Here is an 18,508-nt window from a genome sequence, read left to right on the forward strand (position 1 = left end):
GCAGCTCCTGTGGAGGTGGGGATCATCCCCGGGGGAGGAACGATGGAGGGACCTGTGTGTCCTGGCTGTGACTGCAGACCCCATCCTTGCCCACAGGGACACCGGCTTTGGGGTGAGTGCCCCATGGAAGGGGTGGGACGGGGCCCAGGTCTGTCTCTGTGCCGGAGGGGCTGCCCCCTCCTCCCTGAGGTCCTCGGGCTGCCCCGTGGCTTAGCCTGGGCTGCAACGGACGGACCCTCGGCAGGTACCGTGACCCCAAAAGGTTAAAAAAAGGGCTGAAAGGATAAAATGAAATGGAAGCAGGAGCCCGAAGGTGGGGAGCGGGGTCTGCACCCCGGCCGTGTGCTGCCCTGGGGGCACCTTTCCTCCTTTTCCTCCCTCCTCCCATTTTCCTTTCGTTCCCAACAGAAATAACCCGGCTGTAATGTGGAGGGGGGGTTGTGCCCCTCCGTCCCCTGGGAGCAAGTGGCTCACCCCCACTATTTTTATTTCCAGCCCCCCCCAAGCTACTCACGGCAGCGGAGAGGGGGTGCTCGGGCGGTTTGGAGGCGATGGGTGCCCGGGGGGCACGGGGGGTCCGCAGCACGGCGGCCAGCAGCCGGGAGCCCCGCTGGAAGCCCCACATGGTGCTGGCAGGACCAGGGCACTGCTCTCCTCACTGCTGCAGCTGCCCAGCCTGTCACTGTCACCTCTGCCACCCCCCCGCTGCCAACCCCCAGCACCGGGCCTGCCCCTCTCCCAGCGGAAAACCCTTAAAAGGCACGGTTTTCCCAAATCTTTCACTACCTAATTATTTTTTTTCTTCCTTTAAGTGTTTTGAGGTGTTTTTTCCCCAGCAGCCCCCGACTCCCCATGCCTCCGAGGTCAAAACCTGCATCCCCAGCCAGCGAGGTGGGACCTCTCTGCGACGTTCTGCTGGAGAGCAGACCTCCTCTTCTCTCAGGCTTTTATAAACGTATGATGCTCAAAACACAACATACTTTCTTTTTTAAGCCCTTGCAGAGGTGATGCCTGGTGTTCTCCGGCTGATGGCTGGGAGCAGGACCTCATGTGTCCCGTCCATGGCGATGGCTTCTCCCTCTTCCCTCGTGGCTCTGTGTTTGCGCGGGCTCCTCCCGAGGTGGTGGTGAACCTCCAGTGAGCTCTCAGAGCCTCGAGGGGACCAGCAGATCTTCCACTGGCGTGTGATCGGGTTGGGCTGGAGTTTCCAAAAGCAGCTTCCGACATGCCCTGACCTGAGAGAAGCAGCTGAGAGCCTTGAGGCTGGGTCTGGTTCCTCGGACACGTGGAGGCTCATCAGCGGGAGGAACAGTGTCCTTCCAGCTTCGTCATTGGTAACCCAATGTCGTCCAGCTCGCCCTTAAAAAGGGCCCTGCAGAAAGTTTGCCGGGATTTGTACGGACCTGCTCCAAGTTCTTCCCAGCGCTGGAAACACCATCTTCTTCCCCCCAGCTCTCCTGGGAGCTCCCAGGGCTCCCTGTTTGCAGCAGGCTCTTCCGCAGGATGAAATTGGGCCTTGTCTTTGGAAGGAGCTCACACCTCTTTTCCCAGAACAACTGTCTCAGGAAAGTGCAGGAAAGTGCATGTCCCAGCAGTCGCGGAATCCTCTCACCCCCCGTCTGCTGCCGGCAGTCGGCTTCCCCGGGGATTTCCCTCCGCGTCCCCCCTCGCCGGAGCCTGGCCCACAGTGGGCGATCCCTGAGGGACACACGGAGCTGGGGGTGGCAGAGCCTCCCAGGGTGAAGACTTTTCTCCTAAGTGGGTTCACAAAACATCTGGAGAATGAGTGACCCCCAGGACACCCCCTCGATGGCATCTCGCACTGACCTGCTTCCCCCTCAGCCCATTTTCTACACCAAACCCATGTTCCGCTCTGCCTCTTCACGCTGCTTTTAGTGACGACCTGCGTGTCGTTGGGAGCGGCTCCTCTTCCTCCTCCTTGTCAGGATGAAGCATCCGGGCAGCAGCCGTCTCCCTCCCCATCTTCCCTGGCTGCCCGGGGGCTGTTCTAGCTCTCTTTATGTGAGTCTGGACCAAATGACTCAGTCTCTTCCTGAAACCCCACCTCGAAACCCCCTTTTGCTCCAGTAGATCGAGGTTTTCATCTGTGGCAAAAGCTTGAGGAGCATCACTGGGGCTACCAGGGGTGACAGCAAGAGCGGCCACGTTGGTCCAGGGCAGCTGTGAAAGGCCTGGTTGTGTTTTCTGTGAATAGCAGGAGAATAATCTCCTTGTGGAGGACTGAAGCCTTGTAAATTTGTTTTTTAAAAGGAGCAATTGAAATCCTTGAGAAGCTGGAGGTACTGTTGGTGGTAGAGGACAGATGTGGTTAATGGATTTCTCCTGAAATTCTTAGAGAAGCTTGCCTGTGCCCTGACTTACCCAGGAGCAAATCACCCTGTGCAGATGAATAATAGCTGTTTTGATAAAGAAGATACACGACAGCTGTTTTTCTTAACCCGGACACCCTTCCTGTCCCTCCTCCTCCTCTTCCTCAGCTTCCTCCCCGGGGATTTTCTGGCGGGAAGGCCACTCTGGATCATGTCACCATGTGAGCCCACAGAAAACCCTCCCTTTGGTCCAGTTCAGCGTGGCTGGACCCGGCGGCAGGACAAACGCCGTTGCCTCTGTCTGTGCCCCCCAGACTCTTCCCCACAGGCTCAGGCCAATGTCTCCCGGGCGGTCTCTGTCCTCGTGTCCCTCCTGTCTCGGCCGAGGGCTGGGTCTGCTCTTTGGGGCTGGCAGTGGTGGCCGTGACGTGGAATCTGGAGGGATTTATCCCACCTGGCTCAGGAGGAGGGGATGAGGAGGTGCCACCTTCCCAAGCACAGCCAGCAGAGAGACGTGGTGTCTTCCCTGCCGCCGGACCCAGGAAACACGTATTTGCTTCCTTCAGGCTGATGGCAGCTTTGCTGGGGTCAGACATTGGCTTTTCTGTGGATTTACAGAGAGGGGAACAGATGTGTAATGTCTATCCTGTAAATGGTGGATTGTTCAATAAGATAATCCTCCTCCGAGCACCAGGGCAGGGGCAGGAGGTCTCACATCTGGCTGCAGCGCTCTCTGCATCCCCCCGACCCATGGGGGCAGGACCATGAAGGGCCCTGGAGATGCTGGGAGGGCTGGAGCCCCTCTGCTGTGAGGACAGGCTGAGAGAGTTGGGGGGGTTCAGCCTGGAGAAGAGAAGGCTCCGGGGAGACCGTAGAGCCCCTTCCAGTCCCTCAAGGGGCTCCAGGAAAGCTGGGGAGGGACTCTGGATCAGGGAGGGGAGCCCTAGGAGGAGGGGGAAGGGTTTGACACTGGAAGAGGGGAGATGGAGATGAGATGTGGGGAAGAAATTCTTTGCTGTGAGGGTGGTGAGAGCCTGGCCCAGGTTGCCCAGAGAAGCTGTGGCTGCCCCATCCCTGGAGGGGTTCAAGGCCGGGCTGGAGGGGGCTTGGAGCAACCTGGTCTGGTGGGAGGTGTCCCTGCCTTGAGGACTCACACCGGGCAAACTTGGACACAAATCCCTTTGGGGACCCACATGGCAGCAAGGGGGGAGTGGGGGCACAGTGGCAACAGGGCAAAGGACCTGCTGGGGACAGGGGCTGTGTTCCAGACGGTGTGGTGGAGGTTGGGTGTTTCTGTGGGGTGACCTGGCCATCTGCGGGGGCAGCCTGGTGAAACACTGCTTTAGAGATGCCAGGGGCTGGAAGGAAGCTGTGGAGCTGGGTGCCAGCCCTGGGGCTGGAATCTGTGGGGCTGGGTGCCAGCTGTGGGGTTGGGAGCACTGGGACTGGAAGCTGTGGGGCTGGGTGCCAGTTGTGGGGCTCACTGGCACCCGGGAAAGCTGCGCTGGGGGCAGAGGGTTGACGGGATGGAAGCCAAGAAAAGTCTTTTCCCAAGGCTGGTGTCCAGGTCCCTTCCCTCCCAAGGCGGGCGAGGAACGCGGTGGGAGCGTGGCTGGGGACAAAGGGCGGTGGGTTGCCACATGGGGCTGCAGCTGCAGGTCTCCGCCGGGGCCATCGCTGCAGCGCTCGGACAGATTTTTCCCTGATAAACCAGCCGGGACTGATTTTTCTTTCCCGGTTCCTTCTTCCCGGCAGCGTGGGGCAGCCCCGGGACCTCTGTGCTCCCCACAACGGGCAACGACCTTATCTGGGCAAACATCCGCTCATCAACTTTTATTATTTTATTATTTTATTATTTTTTTAAGGAGGGGAGGGAAAAAAAAAAAGTTATTTCCTTCCTTCTTTGCCGGCTGGGTAACTTCCGTCCTGCCCCGCACGGGATCCCCACGGCAGCCCCCGCTCAGCCCCAGACCCAAGGCAAGAGCCACCCTCACCCTCCTCCCTCCCCACCTCCCCTTTGTTCGGGTGTTTTTTAACTTTCCTGAAGGTGGGAGGAGGATTTTTCCCAAGGTTCAGCCTCGGTCACCGCCTGGGGCGAGGAAACCCAGCTGTCCTGAGAGCTGCCAGCGGCCGGCTGCTGGCGGGGAGGGATTTTGGGGACCGCCAGCCCGGCCAGGGGGGACTCACTGTTCTCCTGCCACCCCCACTCCGCCTGGGGGTCCCTGGGGGTCCCTCAGTGCCTTGTTTGATGGTTTCTGTGTTCCCCTGGCAGGCAGCAGGGCCAGGCACCAGCTACGGCTCCCTGAGGTGCTGTTTATGTGTGTCTGTATCTCTATTATATGCTTATATGTAATATGTAAACATATAAGTCTCTTTTTACAAGTTTATAAATATCCATGAAATGAAAAGCTCGTACCCCATCAAGCTGGGGCCTGAGGCTGGGCCAGAGGTGTGGGAGTTGGGGGGAGCACAGGGGTGCAGTGGGATGGGAGATGGGGAGCCGCTGAGGCCACGGGAGAGTTGGGGAATAGCGGTGGGGGGAAGAGGAGGAGAGAAGAGGAAGGTGGGTGCGTTGTACTGGGGGAAGAGGAGGAGAGAAGAGGAAGGTGGGTGCGTTGTACTGGGGGAAGCTGGCGAGATGCTGTCACGGAGAGGGTGGCAGAAGAGGAAGAGGGGGCAGACTGGAGAAGCGACAAAGCCATGAGTGCGTGAGGTTTGGCTGGAGGAGCCTTGGTGGGAGGCGGGGGGGCGACAAGGGAAGCTGCAGAGGAGGAAACGAGCCCGGGTGGAGGAGATGCGCCACAGGCACTGGGAGGAAAGCTGGGATGGAGGAAAACCACTGGTGGTCATCAGAGGGGAGAGTAAAAGAGCTGGAGACCCTGGGAGCGTAAGGAGGCTGGAGGCAGCAAGCCCAGCTTTGCCGGTCACCGGGGTGTTCCGGGGAGGTTACAGAGAGAAGCCCCCACTTTTGGTGGTCTCCAAAACGACCCCTGCCCCGGCTTCCTCCCTTCCACCCTTGTGACTCTGCTGTCGTTGCTCTGCAGCCTGGGCTGGGGACGATGGATGGTGGCAAAGAGGACCCTGCCATGTTCACCTCCGCTTCCCTGCCCTCGGACCCACGGCTGCTGGCCACCGTCACCAACGCCTACCTGGGCACCCGTGTCTACCGGGACGTCCTCCACGTCAACGGCGTGTACAACGGGGCGGTGGGGGACACACACCGCGCCGACGTCCCCAGCCCCATCAACGTCAGGATGATGGTGCTGGGTGAGGACAGCCCAGCCGAGACCTTCACCTTGAACACCCGGACGGGTAAATGGCAGAGCACGGGCTGGGGTCTCCCTCTCCTGCTGCTCCTGTCAGATCCTCACCTCGGGCACCCTCGCTCTGTCCCTCTTACTGCTGGTGACCCTTGTCTGGAAGTTAAAGGTTTCTTTACCCGTGTTGCCTTTCCCACAAGGTCGCATCTTTCTTCTCCCTGTTCTCTGTCCACCTGCAGGGCGTTGTTCTTCTGCAGTCGTGTGGGAGCAAGTGGAAAATTCCCCTTTCTTGTGAGAATAAGAGCGATTTTCAGTTTGTCTCAACCCCCGCTGAGCCGGGCTCGGCAAACGCTGTTTAATCGTGAAGGCTGTTAACATGTTTTATAGCGCAAATAATTCCTCAGGGCTTGGCCAGATTCAGTGTGTTAACAGTGTTGTCCAGTCAAAAGCTGTGTTTGGATCTGGACCTGGAAAGGCGGTTCTTTTGCCAGTAGGAACCAGCTGGAAGGGCAGAAATGGGAGCCTGGGGCAGAGCATCAGGAGCTGATGGGTCAAAAGGCTGATGGCTCTCGCTGTGCTTACAGGAACCTTCAGCCACGAGCTTCGGTCAACTGACTACACGGCCACCCAACACATCTATGCCCACCACTCCCTTGTCCACCTGATGGCCTTCAGCATCACCATCCGGCGATCAGCTCCCACCACCCAACCCATCTCGGTCCAGCTCCAGACGCCCTTCATGCCAAAGAGCCAGGATTTGGACCTGAGGCAAGGGCCGGACTTCCAGGGAGCACAGTGAGTTTGGGTCACGGGGGAACTTGCTCTGGACACATCCTTCATGGGCTGTAGCACGCTGCCTTACTCGCCGACGGGAAATTGCAAAAGTAGGGTTAGATCTAGACTGACATGGTGAGTGGCGTGGGGGCTTGTGCAAATCTGCTTCTTCCTGGCAGGTATGTAAAAACCCCAAAATTATGTATAGAAATGTTTTTATTAGTTGTAACTCCAGGATTATTCCTTACACTGACACGTAGAAGAGCAACGAAGGCCACAGGGACTAGATGTGATTACAGAGAAGTGAGTCTGGGGAAGACAGTGAGTTTGGAGGAGATGACCTCTAGAAATGGCTTGCTGGGACGGCGGACCAGTCGTGACGAGTTCCGCTCTCCTGCACTTTGGGGGCGGGATGGCTGCTGCGCTGATGTGTGGGGACAGGGACCTTCCACCCTGGGTGGGGATGAGAGCTGACACTCAGCTGCTGGGGAGGTCCCCTCCGTGTGGGTGGACGTGGACGGGGTCCCACCAGCTCCGCTCCCCCCTTCCCCTCTCGCCCCCTGTCCCCCACAGCTATGTCTATGGGCAGACGCTGGTTCCCGAAGTGGAGGGGGGACCCCGTCCCACCATCCACATGCTCTGGACCCCGGTGCCATGGGCCTTGACATTGGGTGGGGAGGAGCAGGAGCGATCCTGGGAATTCCTGGTGGCCGTGGCCGAGAGCGAAGAGGAGGCCAAGAGGAGCTACAGCCATGGGCTGGCCCTCGTGGCCACGGGCTCCCTGCTCCCCTCCCACACCCGTGCCTGGGACACGATCCGGCGAGGGTGCTCCATGGACCTGGATGGACCCCTGCCGCTGCGGCAGGCCCTCCACGGGTGCCTCTACTACCTGCTGAGCGCCATCCCACCCCGGGGCAGCCCAGGCTTCCTCTTTCACGGCATCAGCCCCGGTGGCTTGTCCAACGGCACTCGAGGCGAGGACTACTGGGGACACGTCTTCTGGGACCAGGTGGGTGGAGGCCCTGCTAGCTTAGGGGGCTTTGCACAGTGTGGAGAAGGCTGCTGGGAGGCCCCCTCCTTTCCCCCCGGGTAGGGGGTACCTTGGCACCAGCTGCTCCATGGAGAGCATCCTCCTGCTCCTGTCCTACTCCCCCGACCAGCTGGACCCCTGGAGTTGCCCACCCGGGTTGTGCTCTAGCCCAAAAGCAAACCGCTGGAGCCAAAGCCAGATCCCTGGGGCTGCCACGTTGCCAGTGAGGGTGAGGAGCAGGGTAGTTCAGGTGCTCACCCAAGGGAGCCCCAGGGACCGGCTCAGAGCACGGCCACCAACTTCTCTACATGTTTAAAATGGAGCAAGTTGCGACCTGCCCTTCTCCTCCCAGCTCCGGTGGTGTCAGCGAGCCCTGCTGTGCCTGAGCCACTGCAAAAAACAGAGGTGTTTTCTGTGATGGGCACATGCAGCTCTTAGACCTCGGTGTGGAGTGTGCTCAGTAAAGCCGTGGGGCTGGGTGGCTCTGCCCTGGCCAGGGGCTTAGATCTGCTCTTGGAGCAGCCGCGCCGAGTGGCCGCACAGCTCTGTGACCATTGCGTGGCGTGAGCAGGAGATGCTGCTGGATGGTGTTGGGGCTCCTGTGCCAAACCCAGACTGGCCTCTCAGTGGGCAGGGGCTTTTCGGTCCTGAGGGACCTTGTGTGCTTTCCTCCTGGTGACGTGTGTGGTTTTGACCCCCTCCAGAGCCTCTGGCTTTGGAGAACTCCTGCCTCCCTTCTCTTGCGTGATGGGAGGTCCTACTGGGATCACCCTGGGGAGATACCGGGTGGGTGACGAGCAGAGAGCAGCGGGCACGGGCAGAAGCAGTCCCTCGTGGACTCACCCCTTTTAATGAGCCCACAGGACAGCACCTTTACGTAGGAACAAAATCACGGTCAGAGCGTTTGGGAGGGGGGTGGACTCAAAGGGTGAAACTGGTGGGAGCATTGGGGTGCCCCACCAGCCAGTCCCACCACCTTGCCCCGCTTGGATGTTTCCAGGACACCTGGATGTTCCCGAACATTCTGCTGTTTTACCCCGAGGCTGCCCGAGCCATCCTGGAGTACCGGATTCGCAGGCTGGAAGGAGCCCTACGCAACGCGCAGGAGCAAGGCTACAAGGTGGGGACAGCGATGACGGGCTGAGGAGGATGCAGCCCGGCCACTGTCACCCGGGAGGAGAGCCAGGCTCTGCTCTTCCTCGCTGGCTCTGGTCTCAGCCCAGGGCTGGGAGCAGGGCAGTGCCCGCCGGTGGTGGGCTGGGGACAAAGAGCATCTCGAGGTGGTGTGCTCAGCTCATCCTCGTGGATGTCTTCTCCCGGCAGGGTGCTAAGTTTCCGTGGGAGAGCGCAGCCACCGGCCGGGAAGTCTGCCCTGAGGAGATCTATGGAGCCCAGGAAATCCATGTCACTGGGGACGTTCTGATGGCCTTTGAGCAGTATTACTGCACCACGCAGGTAAAGGGAGCGTGTGCCCCCTGGATGGACCAGTGGTGGGGCCTGCGGGGCATCTGCTGACTGTCACTCTCCCTTCCCAGAGAAACTCTGCTGTTGTCTGCTCCTGCCAGAATCGCTGGTAGCGCCTCAGGGTCCCTTCTTCAGCTCTGCCTCCTCTGTCCTTGCTGCTCAGGGCAGCTCAGCATCCTGTTGGCTCAATCCAGGCCAGTTTTCTGTCCTTTTCTCCTGCTACATCCATCTCCTTAGAGCTCCTGTCCTCCTGCGGAGTTTGGGTTTGGTTGAGTCTCCCTCATGTCCCTGTTTCTCTCTGGCTTGGGCTCCCTCCAGGACCAGAAGCTGTTCAGGGAGGATGGAGGCTGGGAGCTGGTGGATGCTGTGGCTCGGTACTGGTGCAGCAGGATGGTGTGGAGCGAGGAGGAGCAGTGCTACCACATCAGAGGTACTTCTGCAACTGCCAGACCTGTTTGTAGGGAAGGGGCTTCCGAGCAGAGGCTCAGAGCCCCTCCGGCTAGACCTGGACAGGAGTGCATGGGATCTTCAGGCTCCTGCCCTCTGGAGTGTCTCACAGGTAATGTTCATGTCCATGTGAACATGGGACAAGATGCTCAGCTCTCTTCCAGTGCCACAGTACCGGTTGGTTTTTCTCACAGTCCCTCGCTACTCATAGGACAGCTCTAAATGTCTCCTTCCACAGTGTTATGAGCCGATGGCACACGCATGGGTGGCTTCAGGTCTGCTGTTGTGGCTGGTGGCACTTAGAGAAAACAGAGCGCAAGGGCTTTGGAGAGGAAGGACTTTTTCAGAGACCTGAGTTTAAAGCCCCCAGGAGCCTGCGGGAGTTTAATCCCTTGAAGGAACATCTGGTGCTGTTGGTGCCATGTTTCTCTGGGGAAGTGGCCATCTCTCCTCCTGGGGACAATCCGCAGCGAAGGAAGGGGCTGAGCTTGTGGCTGGGGAAAGATTTAGTGACTTGACTGACTTGGTTGAATGACTTGAAAGAATTAATGACTCGAAGGCCACCTTGCCTGTGAAGTGAGGGAGATGCCCTCAGGCTGATGCTGCCCATCAGCCCAAGCTGTAGCCGGGTTGTTTCTCCTTCCCAACCAGCACCACTTGCGTTCTCCTCCACTGAGCGTGGCACCGGGATTGCTGTGGGATCCCCCCAGAAGCAGGGAGGCAGCTCTCACCGTATGGGCAGGCGTCGTTGCGGCGGGAGGGGTCCCCTTTCTCCTGCCCCTTCCCCGAGGAGGGGCACAGAGCCGTGTCAAACCTCGGGTGGGCTGCGGTGCGAAGCGTCCCCCTCCTCCTCCTCCTGCAGGTGTCATGCCCCCCGATGAGCATCACTGCCAGGTTGATAACTCCGTTTACACCAACGCCGTGGCCCAGCGGAGGTAAGACCCATGCCTTGGTGAAGCCCTTGCCTGTCTCCGGCAGGGGCAGGAGGAGCGGGGCTCCCGCGGGATACACCTTCCCTCTCCTCACACCCCTCTCTCCGAGCCCGTCTCCTTCGCCCACCTTTACAGCCAGCAGAAAGAAGTAGGTGGTCCTGTGGTGGCTCATCTGACCTGCTTGAGGCATCCACATGAGGCTGGGAGGGATTTCACTTCACAGGGGGGTTTCTCGCCCTGCTTTTTGTGAGGCGTCTGTACAATTAGCCAGCTGGAGACATCTAAGGCTGGAGGAACTGACTCCCAGCTCCAGCAAGGAAAGCTGTTACCCCAGGCTGACACTTTGACCCGTGTTCTTTCAGAATAGCTGCTGCTTTTCAGTTATGGCTCAATTAGCTCTTTCTGTTCCCTTTCTTCTCTTCTGCTCCCTGAGGGGGTCACAGGCACCTTATGCCTGACATGAAGAATTGTTCCTCGCCTCTTTTCAGCTTAAACTTTGCTGCTGACATGGCTCGGGACTTCTCGATCCCCGTGCCAGAGGAGTGGGTGGATTGTGCCAAGAAAATCAAAGTGCCCTTTGACAGGGAGAAGAAATACCACCCCGAGTACGACGGGTACAGCCCAGGTGAGCGGCGGGGCCGCGGCAGACCCCAGGGCTGGCCACTGCTCGCTCCTTGTGGGCCTGCGGGAAGCGGGGGCTCTGGGGGGCTCAAAGCCGGGCAGAGGGGCTGGGTGGTTGGCTGAAGTCACAGCCCCTCGTGCCGCGCTCCCCGTGCAGCAGTCGGGGTGCCCGTGTGGAGAGCCTGGCTTGTAGATAGATGCTTTTTCTGCCTCTTGGTGGATCTTTTCTCAGTAGTGGGCTGACAAAAGGAGGAAATTTGGCAACACAGAGAGTAGGAAGAGACTTTAAGTGCTGGGCTGCAGGTGAGGTGTTTGCTGTGGACCCACTGCCAACAGTTAGGTCTGTCTTTCCAAGTCAAGTGCCATGTGTGGCCCTTCCAGCAGCCCCTGGCCCTCTGGAAGTGAAGGTGCTGGTTCCAGTGGAGATGCACGCCCCATTTAGAGTCCCCTTTCTCACAGTTAGGGGTGGTGGGAGCTATTCCTTCGCACCTGAAGTTCAGGTGACACCCGTCCTGGTGCCCTTGTGTCAGGGCCGTGCCACTGTCCTGCCTCGACAAGCCATAAACTGCAGTTCTGGTCTGCCTTGGGCAAGGCAGCAACGAGGTGTCCTCCCTGCAGCTCCACCACCTTCCCCTGCCCATGTGGTGTTTGTTCTTCTGAGTTTATGATTCCCCCGAGTCAGGTTTGCTCCCCGAATGAGCAAACAGAGAGCAAACTGGGTCTGCCAGTTGCTCCCAGCTGGCGTGCATGGTGGGACCGGCCCCCTTCCCCAGGTGAGCCCGTGAAACAGGCTGATGTCATCCTGCTGGGATTCCCCCTGATGCACCCCATGAGCCCCGAGGTCCGGAGGAACGACCTGGAGATGTATGAACCCGCCACCGAACCGGATGGGCCAGCCATGACCTGGGTGAGGAGAGGGGCAAAGTCTGGGGTGGGATTCACCCACGAGGGGGTGGTTTCCACCGAGTTAGTCACTGCCACCCCCTCAACGGGCACGGTTTGTCAGACCTGCCTTGAGGGAAGGTGGACAGCAGAGCTAGAGGAGTGCACTGAAGATGTCTGCTCTGGGTCAGAGGATGCCCGTTCTGGTGTCACCGGAGGTTTTGCCGTATTGTCACCCCCGGGGGGGCCGGCAGCTGGTGAAAGGCGGGTTTCCTCTCCCGCAGAGCATGTTTGCAGTGGGCTGGCTGGAGCTAAAGGAGGTGCAGAGAGCCCAGAGCCAACTCAACAAGTGTTTCAGCAACATCACAGAGCCCTTCAAGGTGAGCTGCGTGGCCTCGCTGCTTCCCGGTGACAAACGCCTCTTGTTTCCACCCCGCCTGTTCCCAGGTGGGTCCCATCCCACTGGGAGATGTCACTTGGACTGTAGCCCATGCTGGCTGTACCTGCGGCCACCAGGTTGTCGGGTTATTGTTATATTGAGCTGCTGCACGCTCTGTCTCCTCCGAAGGGCAATAAGGAGGCGTCTGTTTCCTACCAAGCAATGTAAAGCCACGGGTCGGTGTGGTGCTCACCCCAGGCTTCCTCCTGCCTGCCGGGCATGGGAGAGCGAACGGGGATGGTGGTACTCAGGGACCCCTCAGAGCCCATCCACCGCCCTGTGCCAGGGTGCATGGTCATTGCAACACCCCAGATGAGGGACGGTGACAATGATAAACGTATTCAAACCCACGTAACCGTATGAGGAGTCCCAATGCAACCGTTGAGTCTTTTCTCTCTCTTGCTGGAGCAGATCTGGGTGGAGAACTCAGATGGGTCAGGAGCTGTGAACTTCTTGACGGGGATGGGTGGATTCTTGCAGGCTGTCCTCTTTGGCTACACGGGGTTCAGGTGAGACCTATGCTATGTCTTGTTTAATCTCTAAGTGACCACATGTCACTTGAAAACCTACTGTTTAGCTGGAGCAATGGGGTTTTACTCATGAAAAAGAAAGGAACTTGCAGCATCCAGAACATCCTTCAAAGCTCCCAGCAGGTAACAAACAAGCAGGAACACTAAGGATCCCAGTTGAACTGTGGATACTTTTAGTCGCTGGTGGAAAATGGTGGGGTTTTCAGAAGTGGCAAGCTTTGGCTCGTTTTCCCTCCAGCTAAGTCAGTGTTGAAAGCCCTTGGCTTCAAAAGGTGCCAAAGCCAGGCCAACGCTGAGCTCTTCAACACCAGTGACACCCTCAGTGAAGAGGGACATCTCTGTACGAGCTCAGGATGGTGGGTCTCATTTTGAGGTCTGTGAATCAGACACATCCAGACCTGCCCATGCCACAGGCTCTTCACTAGGTGTGGATGGAGCTTAACGGCTGTGATCCACCAATTACATCGGCCTTTTGGTTAATTAATTGAAGAGAGAGTCCATACAATCCCCTTGCAAGCAAACACAAGAGTAGCTCTTATTATATATTATACACGGTGGCCTTTCTAAGGGGGTCTTTGTGACTGGAGACCCCAGTCCTCTGCCACCAGACTGAGCTGCCATGGGCCTATTCCCACTTCAAAGACTGGAAACAGACTCGGAACAGGTAAGAGACTCTCTCCAGGTCACTTTGTGAGGCAGTCGTGTGTTTGGGAAGCTCCATGCCATTCCCTAAGTTTGTCCCCTGGCTTAGCTACAACATCCTGTCCCCTTTGGATGTGTCAGGGACAGGCGTTCTGCAGCCCCTCTGGAGCCATCTGCCCACAGGTGGCTCTGGGGGGACAGTCCCCAGCTGGCATCGCCACAGCCGCCAAATACCTTAGAAAAAACATTAGGCTGCTCATATAATTTCAAAGCCGTGTCTCGTATCCAAAGCAGCCCGGTGGTTTCAGCCCTGAAGCAGCAGACTCTGCAGTGTATTCTTAGTTTAATTGGGGATGGATCAAACTGAGGAGCCTTTTGATTTTCAGCGACCTCTTCTAGCCCTAACTATGTGTTTTTACTCCCTGTGTGTGGCCAGAAACTGCTGAGGAACTCACCAGATTCTTGGTGGAGCTGGGTGTGAGCTACCGTGTTCCCAGCTGAAAACCGTAATCTCAGGTTGTGGGAAGCTGGAAGGTCTCGGGATGCTCTGTGTGTGTCAGGTTGGGCCCCTCTCGGCACAGCCTCAAGCCACAGCCTCCGGGGCTCCAGCCAAACTTCCTCCCATGCTGAGATGATGATTACGTAGCCCTCGAGGCCACGCTCCTGCCTTGCCCGTTGTGAGCCACGGGCCCCGGCTGGTGCCTTGGGCTGCCCCTGAGGTGCTCCAGTCTCTTGAGCCTCCTTGAGCCCTCTCAACAGGCTGGAGGTGATGGTCAAGAGTTCTCACGTGTCAAGATTTGAGTAGGAGATAATGGAGAGCCTTATCTTTTTTCATCCAAAGCCAAAACACACAAATGGGCTCTGTTTGACTCTGGGTAAGGGTTTGGAGAGAGGATTCAAGCTCTTTGCTCCATTTTTACCTTTCGGTGAAGGAGCACATGGAGCAGTGCTGAGTTTAAAGTCCTTCAAACCGGGGGGCGTGGGAGCTGACGTGTGTTCTGGAGGTCACCTCGCTGACCCGCTTCAGCCACAGCCCGGAGGGAAAGTGAAAAACGAGCTGTTATAACACATCTTGGTGGAGATGGCAGATTACGGAGGACTCTTTCTGCCCACGGATGGACGGAGTGAGGGGAGAGGCCCCTGGGATGTATGAGGCTGCGCTGCCTGGGGAGGGGACCGACCCCACGAGGCGGCTTTGCTTTGGGGTCACCCTTTGCTCCCACCGCTGACCCGCTCCTGCCTCCCCAGGATCACAAAGACCAACCTCCGCTTCGACCCTGCCTTTCCCGAGGACATCGACAGGATGAAAGTCACCGGCGTCTCCTATTTGGGCTCCAAACTGAAGTTCACCATCACCAAAAGGGAGATGAGGATCAAAGTGACCGAGTCTCCCCAGGACCCGGCGGGGTTTCCCCTGGAAGCTGTGCTGGAGGCCTCGGGGCAGCGGTTCCCCCTGCATGGAGGTATGGTGTCACCACCTGGGCCGAAATAAGCACAATTTGGGGAGAAACCATTCCCATATCTCACACAGGTTGGTTCTTGTCATAGGCCAGAGCGTCTCCTTCCCCACGGCAGCCGGCTGGATTCAGAGGGCATCCACCGAGACGCTCGAGACCTTGGCTGGTCTGGGCTTCACTCACTGAAGCGGCAGAAACAAGTTGAAGAGCGGATGTCGGTGGAGGGGGAAGGTAAAGGTGGGGGTCCCAGGCTGTGCCATAAACCCTTTCCCCCCAGACTGTGTGCGCAGTCTTTCTTTGCGGCCCCGGGATGGGTGGTGGGCTCCGAGCTCTCCCCATGACTGCAGCTCCCCGAGTGACCCTGAGCATCCCTGTGTGTGCTGGGGGGCAGCGAGCCCCCTCGCTCCCCTTCACATGCCTTCAACCTCTCTGGTTTAGCAGAGGAGACCAAATCTAGCCCGAAAGCGACTCTTTTAAATGTGTTTTCTAAACACTTGGGGTTTGCTTATGCTCTAAACATCTGCGTCTCTAAGGAAGCCCCAGATGATAGATCTGTACGTGGTCCAGCCCGTGCATGCGCCCACTCCCAGCTCCTCCAGCACGTCCTGGCTTGGTCCTCGCCTTCTCCCGGGGCCAGGAAGGACCTTTGCCTCGGCTATTCCCCACGTCGCTCCCACCTGGAGCATCCCTTGGCCGCCAGGGCTGCTGGGGTTTCCATACGCCGTGCAGCCGGGACCCCCGAGTCCCGCTGACCCCCGCAATGGGAGACTGCCGAGGCAGCGGGGACGGGAGTCGGGCTGGAGCTGAGCGTTGTCTTGGCAGTAGTATGAGTCACGAAGTACACGGCCAAAAGCATTTTAGCCCCGTCTGCGCAGCCCACGGCTCCTTTTCTTCCGAGTTGTTTGGCGTATAGCGTCCCTATCTCGTTTTTAACCCCTTATCTGCATCATCATCTCTCTTCTCAAGCAGATTTGGAGTTAAAGCCTTGTAACCTGACGTTTGATGAAGCCCGGGCATCAGTTATCTCTGTTGTTCTGTCGGATGACACGCACAGTGTATTTCTGGGGCCCCGGCAGAGCCCTCCTCCAGCTGAGCAGCCTCAGGGCGAGCACGGACCTGCCCTGTCTTCGCTCAAGGTGTTTCCAGTGTCCCTGGAAGTCCCGAGGGAGGGAAGGGCTGTGAGAACGGGGGGCAGGATACCCCCCAACACCCAGCCCCGCACCTCGCAGCGCCCTCCCCTCCAGCACCCCCTTCCCAGGGCTGGTTTTGGTGCCCTGTTTCCCGTTGCTGGGTGAGAGCGAGGGGGTGGCGGCGGCGTTCCCGGCCCCCCTCTCAAACAAACCCCAGGAATCTCGGCCGAATCCCACCGAGTTTATAAAAAGCCCTGTGGCCGCTGCCCACAGCATGTGGGAACGCTTTGGGCAGGAGGCAGCGCGGCTCCCCCGCCTTGTAATTACGCTGGCTGTCCCTCAGGCCTCCTCAAAAGTCACCCAACCCCTAATTAGCAGCAGTTCTCGGCAGCAGGGCAGGACAAACGGACCCCTCCGTCCCTTCGCCCCCCATAACAGCCCCGCGGGCTGCACCCAGGTTGGGGCTTGGGGGGGCCGGGGGTAAAGCCCAGCTCTGAGCCAGTTGTCTCTGGAAGGAACGTCGGTGTGTGTCATCATCCGTTCCCACCCACCCAAAAACGGGATCTCTTTTGTCCAGTTGCCAGAACGAGCCGGGTCTGCCCTGGGGAGGGCAATGGGGGGGTGGCAGGGAGCAGTGGGGTTGCATCCTGTGCTTGTCCCCTCTCTCCTCACCCGGGGACCTACTGGGGGACTTTGTCTTTCCTGCAATGAGTTTGCAGGTCCCAGCTCCCCTTTGGAGGGGGTGACATCTCCTCTGCTCGAGTGTGTCCCCATGAGGCCAGGAAACTTCTCTGCGTCTTTCCCCTCCTCAGCCGCTGGGCCGTGGCGGCGTCGGGCTGGGTGGCTCTGAGGGCCACGGAGATTGTTCCTTCTCCTGGCCCCAAAGGGCACAGTCAGAGTGAAAAAGGCATATTTATATTGTCCCTTTAGCACCCCCCAGCCCTACACACAGGCACGCGGAAGACTCGCAATGTGTGAAGTGGTTTAATGATTTAAATAGTGCTCGCTGAGGCTGGAGGGAGGCTGTGCTCCGCACAGGATAAAAGGCAGGTAAAAAAACCAAACGGGGTAAACAAAAATACCCGAGCTGCCCCAAGAAGCGTGGCTGGGAGCCGGGGTCGGGCACCGCGGGGCTGGGGAGGGTGAGTGGAGAAGCCTGTGGGGCTGCCCCCCCGCCCCCAGCCCCACAGGCATGAAAGCCTGCGGACGTGGCCCTGGGTGGCAGAGATGGGTGGTGGCTGGGTGATGCTGGACCAGTGGTCTTTTCGGGTGGGCCACCAGCGTGCGAAGGAGTTTCTACACGCCCTTCGCCCACTGGTCACTTGTCCTCGTCGTCGCTGGGGCTGAACTGGTAGGTGAAGAAGCCGACGGACTCCTGGGCCAGCTTGGAGAGGTGGATGACACCGGTGATGACCAGGGCGGCCAGCAGCAGCGGCAGCACCACGCTCCCTGCCGTGGCCAGCACGTTGTAGCACTTGGCCTTGGAGCTGAAGCGCCGAGCGGCTTCCACGTCCCCGCACACCTTCCGGTCCCGCGCCTGCAACAGCCGAGGGACGGGGCAGCAGCGCCCGGGCTGCCCGTAGCCCCCACACCGCAGCCCCCTCCCCGTGTCCCCTCCCTGCCCGGCTACCTGGCTTCGGCACCCTCTCAGCCCCAAGTTTAGTCCCCTGAGGGGCTGCCCATCCACCCCAGGCTGCCCCACGGCTCCATGCGCTACTGCTCCCCTCTGACCCCCCCTTTCTTTGCTGCAGGGATTTTCTCTCCTGCATCTTTTGGAGCCTCGGGGGCTCCAGCCCTCACTTTCCCCCAACCGTCCAGCTGGAGCTGCTCCTGCCAGAGGGCAGGTGGAGGGGCCAGGGGCATCATGGCCCCCCAGCACCTTCTAGGAAGAAGGGGTTGGTCCTCCTGTGGTGGCAGGAGGCTGTGGCTATCTGGGGGGGTGTCTCTCAGCCTTATTAATAGGTGGCAGGAAAAGTGTGGGGGCTTTACCTGGGGATGGTGTCACCTGCAACCAGCCTCTTGAGGGTGTTGGTCTCTCATCCCCCACCCCAGCCCCCCCCAGGTGGTTATTTCAGATGCTCTGTGCCTCCTCGGGAAGTCCATCGCTTGGCATCAGCATGGGGAGGGTCCCAGGTGACCCCAAATGTTCAGTCTCTCCCCCCCCCACTCCATACCTTGACGGAGAAGGCAAGCGCCACGAAGCCAAGACAGCAGAAGTTCATGTAGATGGTGTTGAAGATGGACCAGACGAGGTGGTCGCGGGGCGCCGGGGGGACAAGGGCGGCAGGAGACGGGTCCCGCTTGTGGGACGGCGCGGGCAGGTAGTCCTCCCGCGGGTAGGAGGTGTCCATGGCCACGGAGAGGGGCACCCCACGTCTCTCCTGCTCCACCAGCCTGGCTGGGGCAGTGGGGCAGGGCAGCCCCTTTATATAGTCCTTGTCTGTGGCACGGCCTCGTCTCCTCTATATATAAACCCAAGAAATTACAGCCCTCCCCAGCTGTGGTTATCAGGAAGGCTTGGCTGGGAGCTGGGAGACGCACATTTGGCTTTGCCAGCTTACGGGCTTTTT

At 59.0% G+C, this 18,508-nt stretch overlaps 2 protein-coding genes across 2 annotated transcripts; one reads left to right on the forward strand and one right to left on the reverse strand.

Moving 5' to 3' along the window:
- Positions 1-5,389: 5,389 nt before the first annotated feature.
- PGGHG (protein-glucosylgalactosylhydroxylysine glucosidase) lies at positions 5,390-15,087 on the forward strand. The gene is made up of 13 exons (XM_074149476.1): positions 5,390-5,642; positions 6,175-6,385; positions 6,938-7,373; positions 8,395-8,514; positions 8,718-8,849; positions 9,177-9,288; positions 10,168-10,240; positions 10,726-10,862; positions 11,632-11,765; positions 12,025-12,120; positions 12,591-12,688; positions 14,600-14,814; positions 14,900-15,087. Exons 1-13 carry the CDS (start codon positions 5,390-5,392, stop codon positions 14,992-14,994), a joined length of 2,112 nt encoding a protein of 703 aa, XP_074005577.1. The 3' UTR covers positions 14,995-15,087.
- A 2,169-nt stretch (positions 15,088-17,256) lies between these two features.
- Positions 17,257-18,289, reverse strand: LOC141465837 (interferon-induced transmembrane protein 5-like). Its single transcript, XM_074149498.1, has 2 exons — positions 18,113-18,289; positions 17,257-17,475 (listed from the first exon to the last, which is right to left on the reverse strand). The coding sequence occupies exons 1-2, from the start codon at positions 18,287-18,289 to the stop codon at positions 17,257-17,259; spliced, it is 396 nt and encodes a 131-aa protein (XP_074005599.1).
- Between the last annotated feature and the right edge of the window lie 219 nt (positions 18,290-18,508).

Source organism: Numenius arquata, chromosome 6 (genome assembly GCF_964106895.1).
Source record: "Numenius arquata chromosome 6, bNumArq3.hap1.1, whole genome shotgun sequence".
NCBI classification, from domain to species: Eukaryota; Metazoa; Chordata; class Aves; order Charadriiformes; family Scolopacidae; genus Numenius; species Numenius arquata.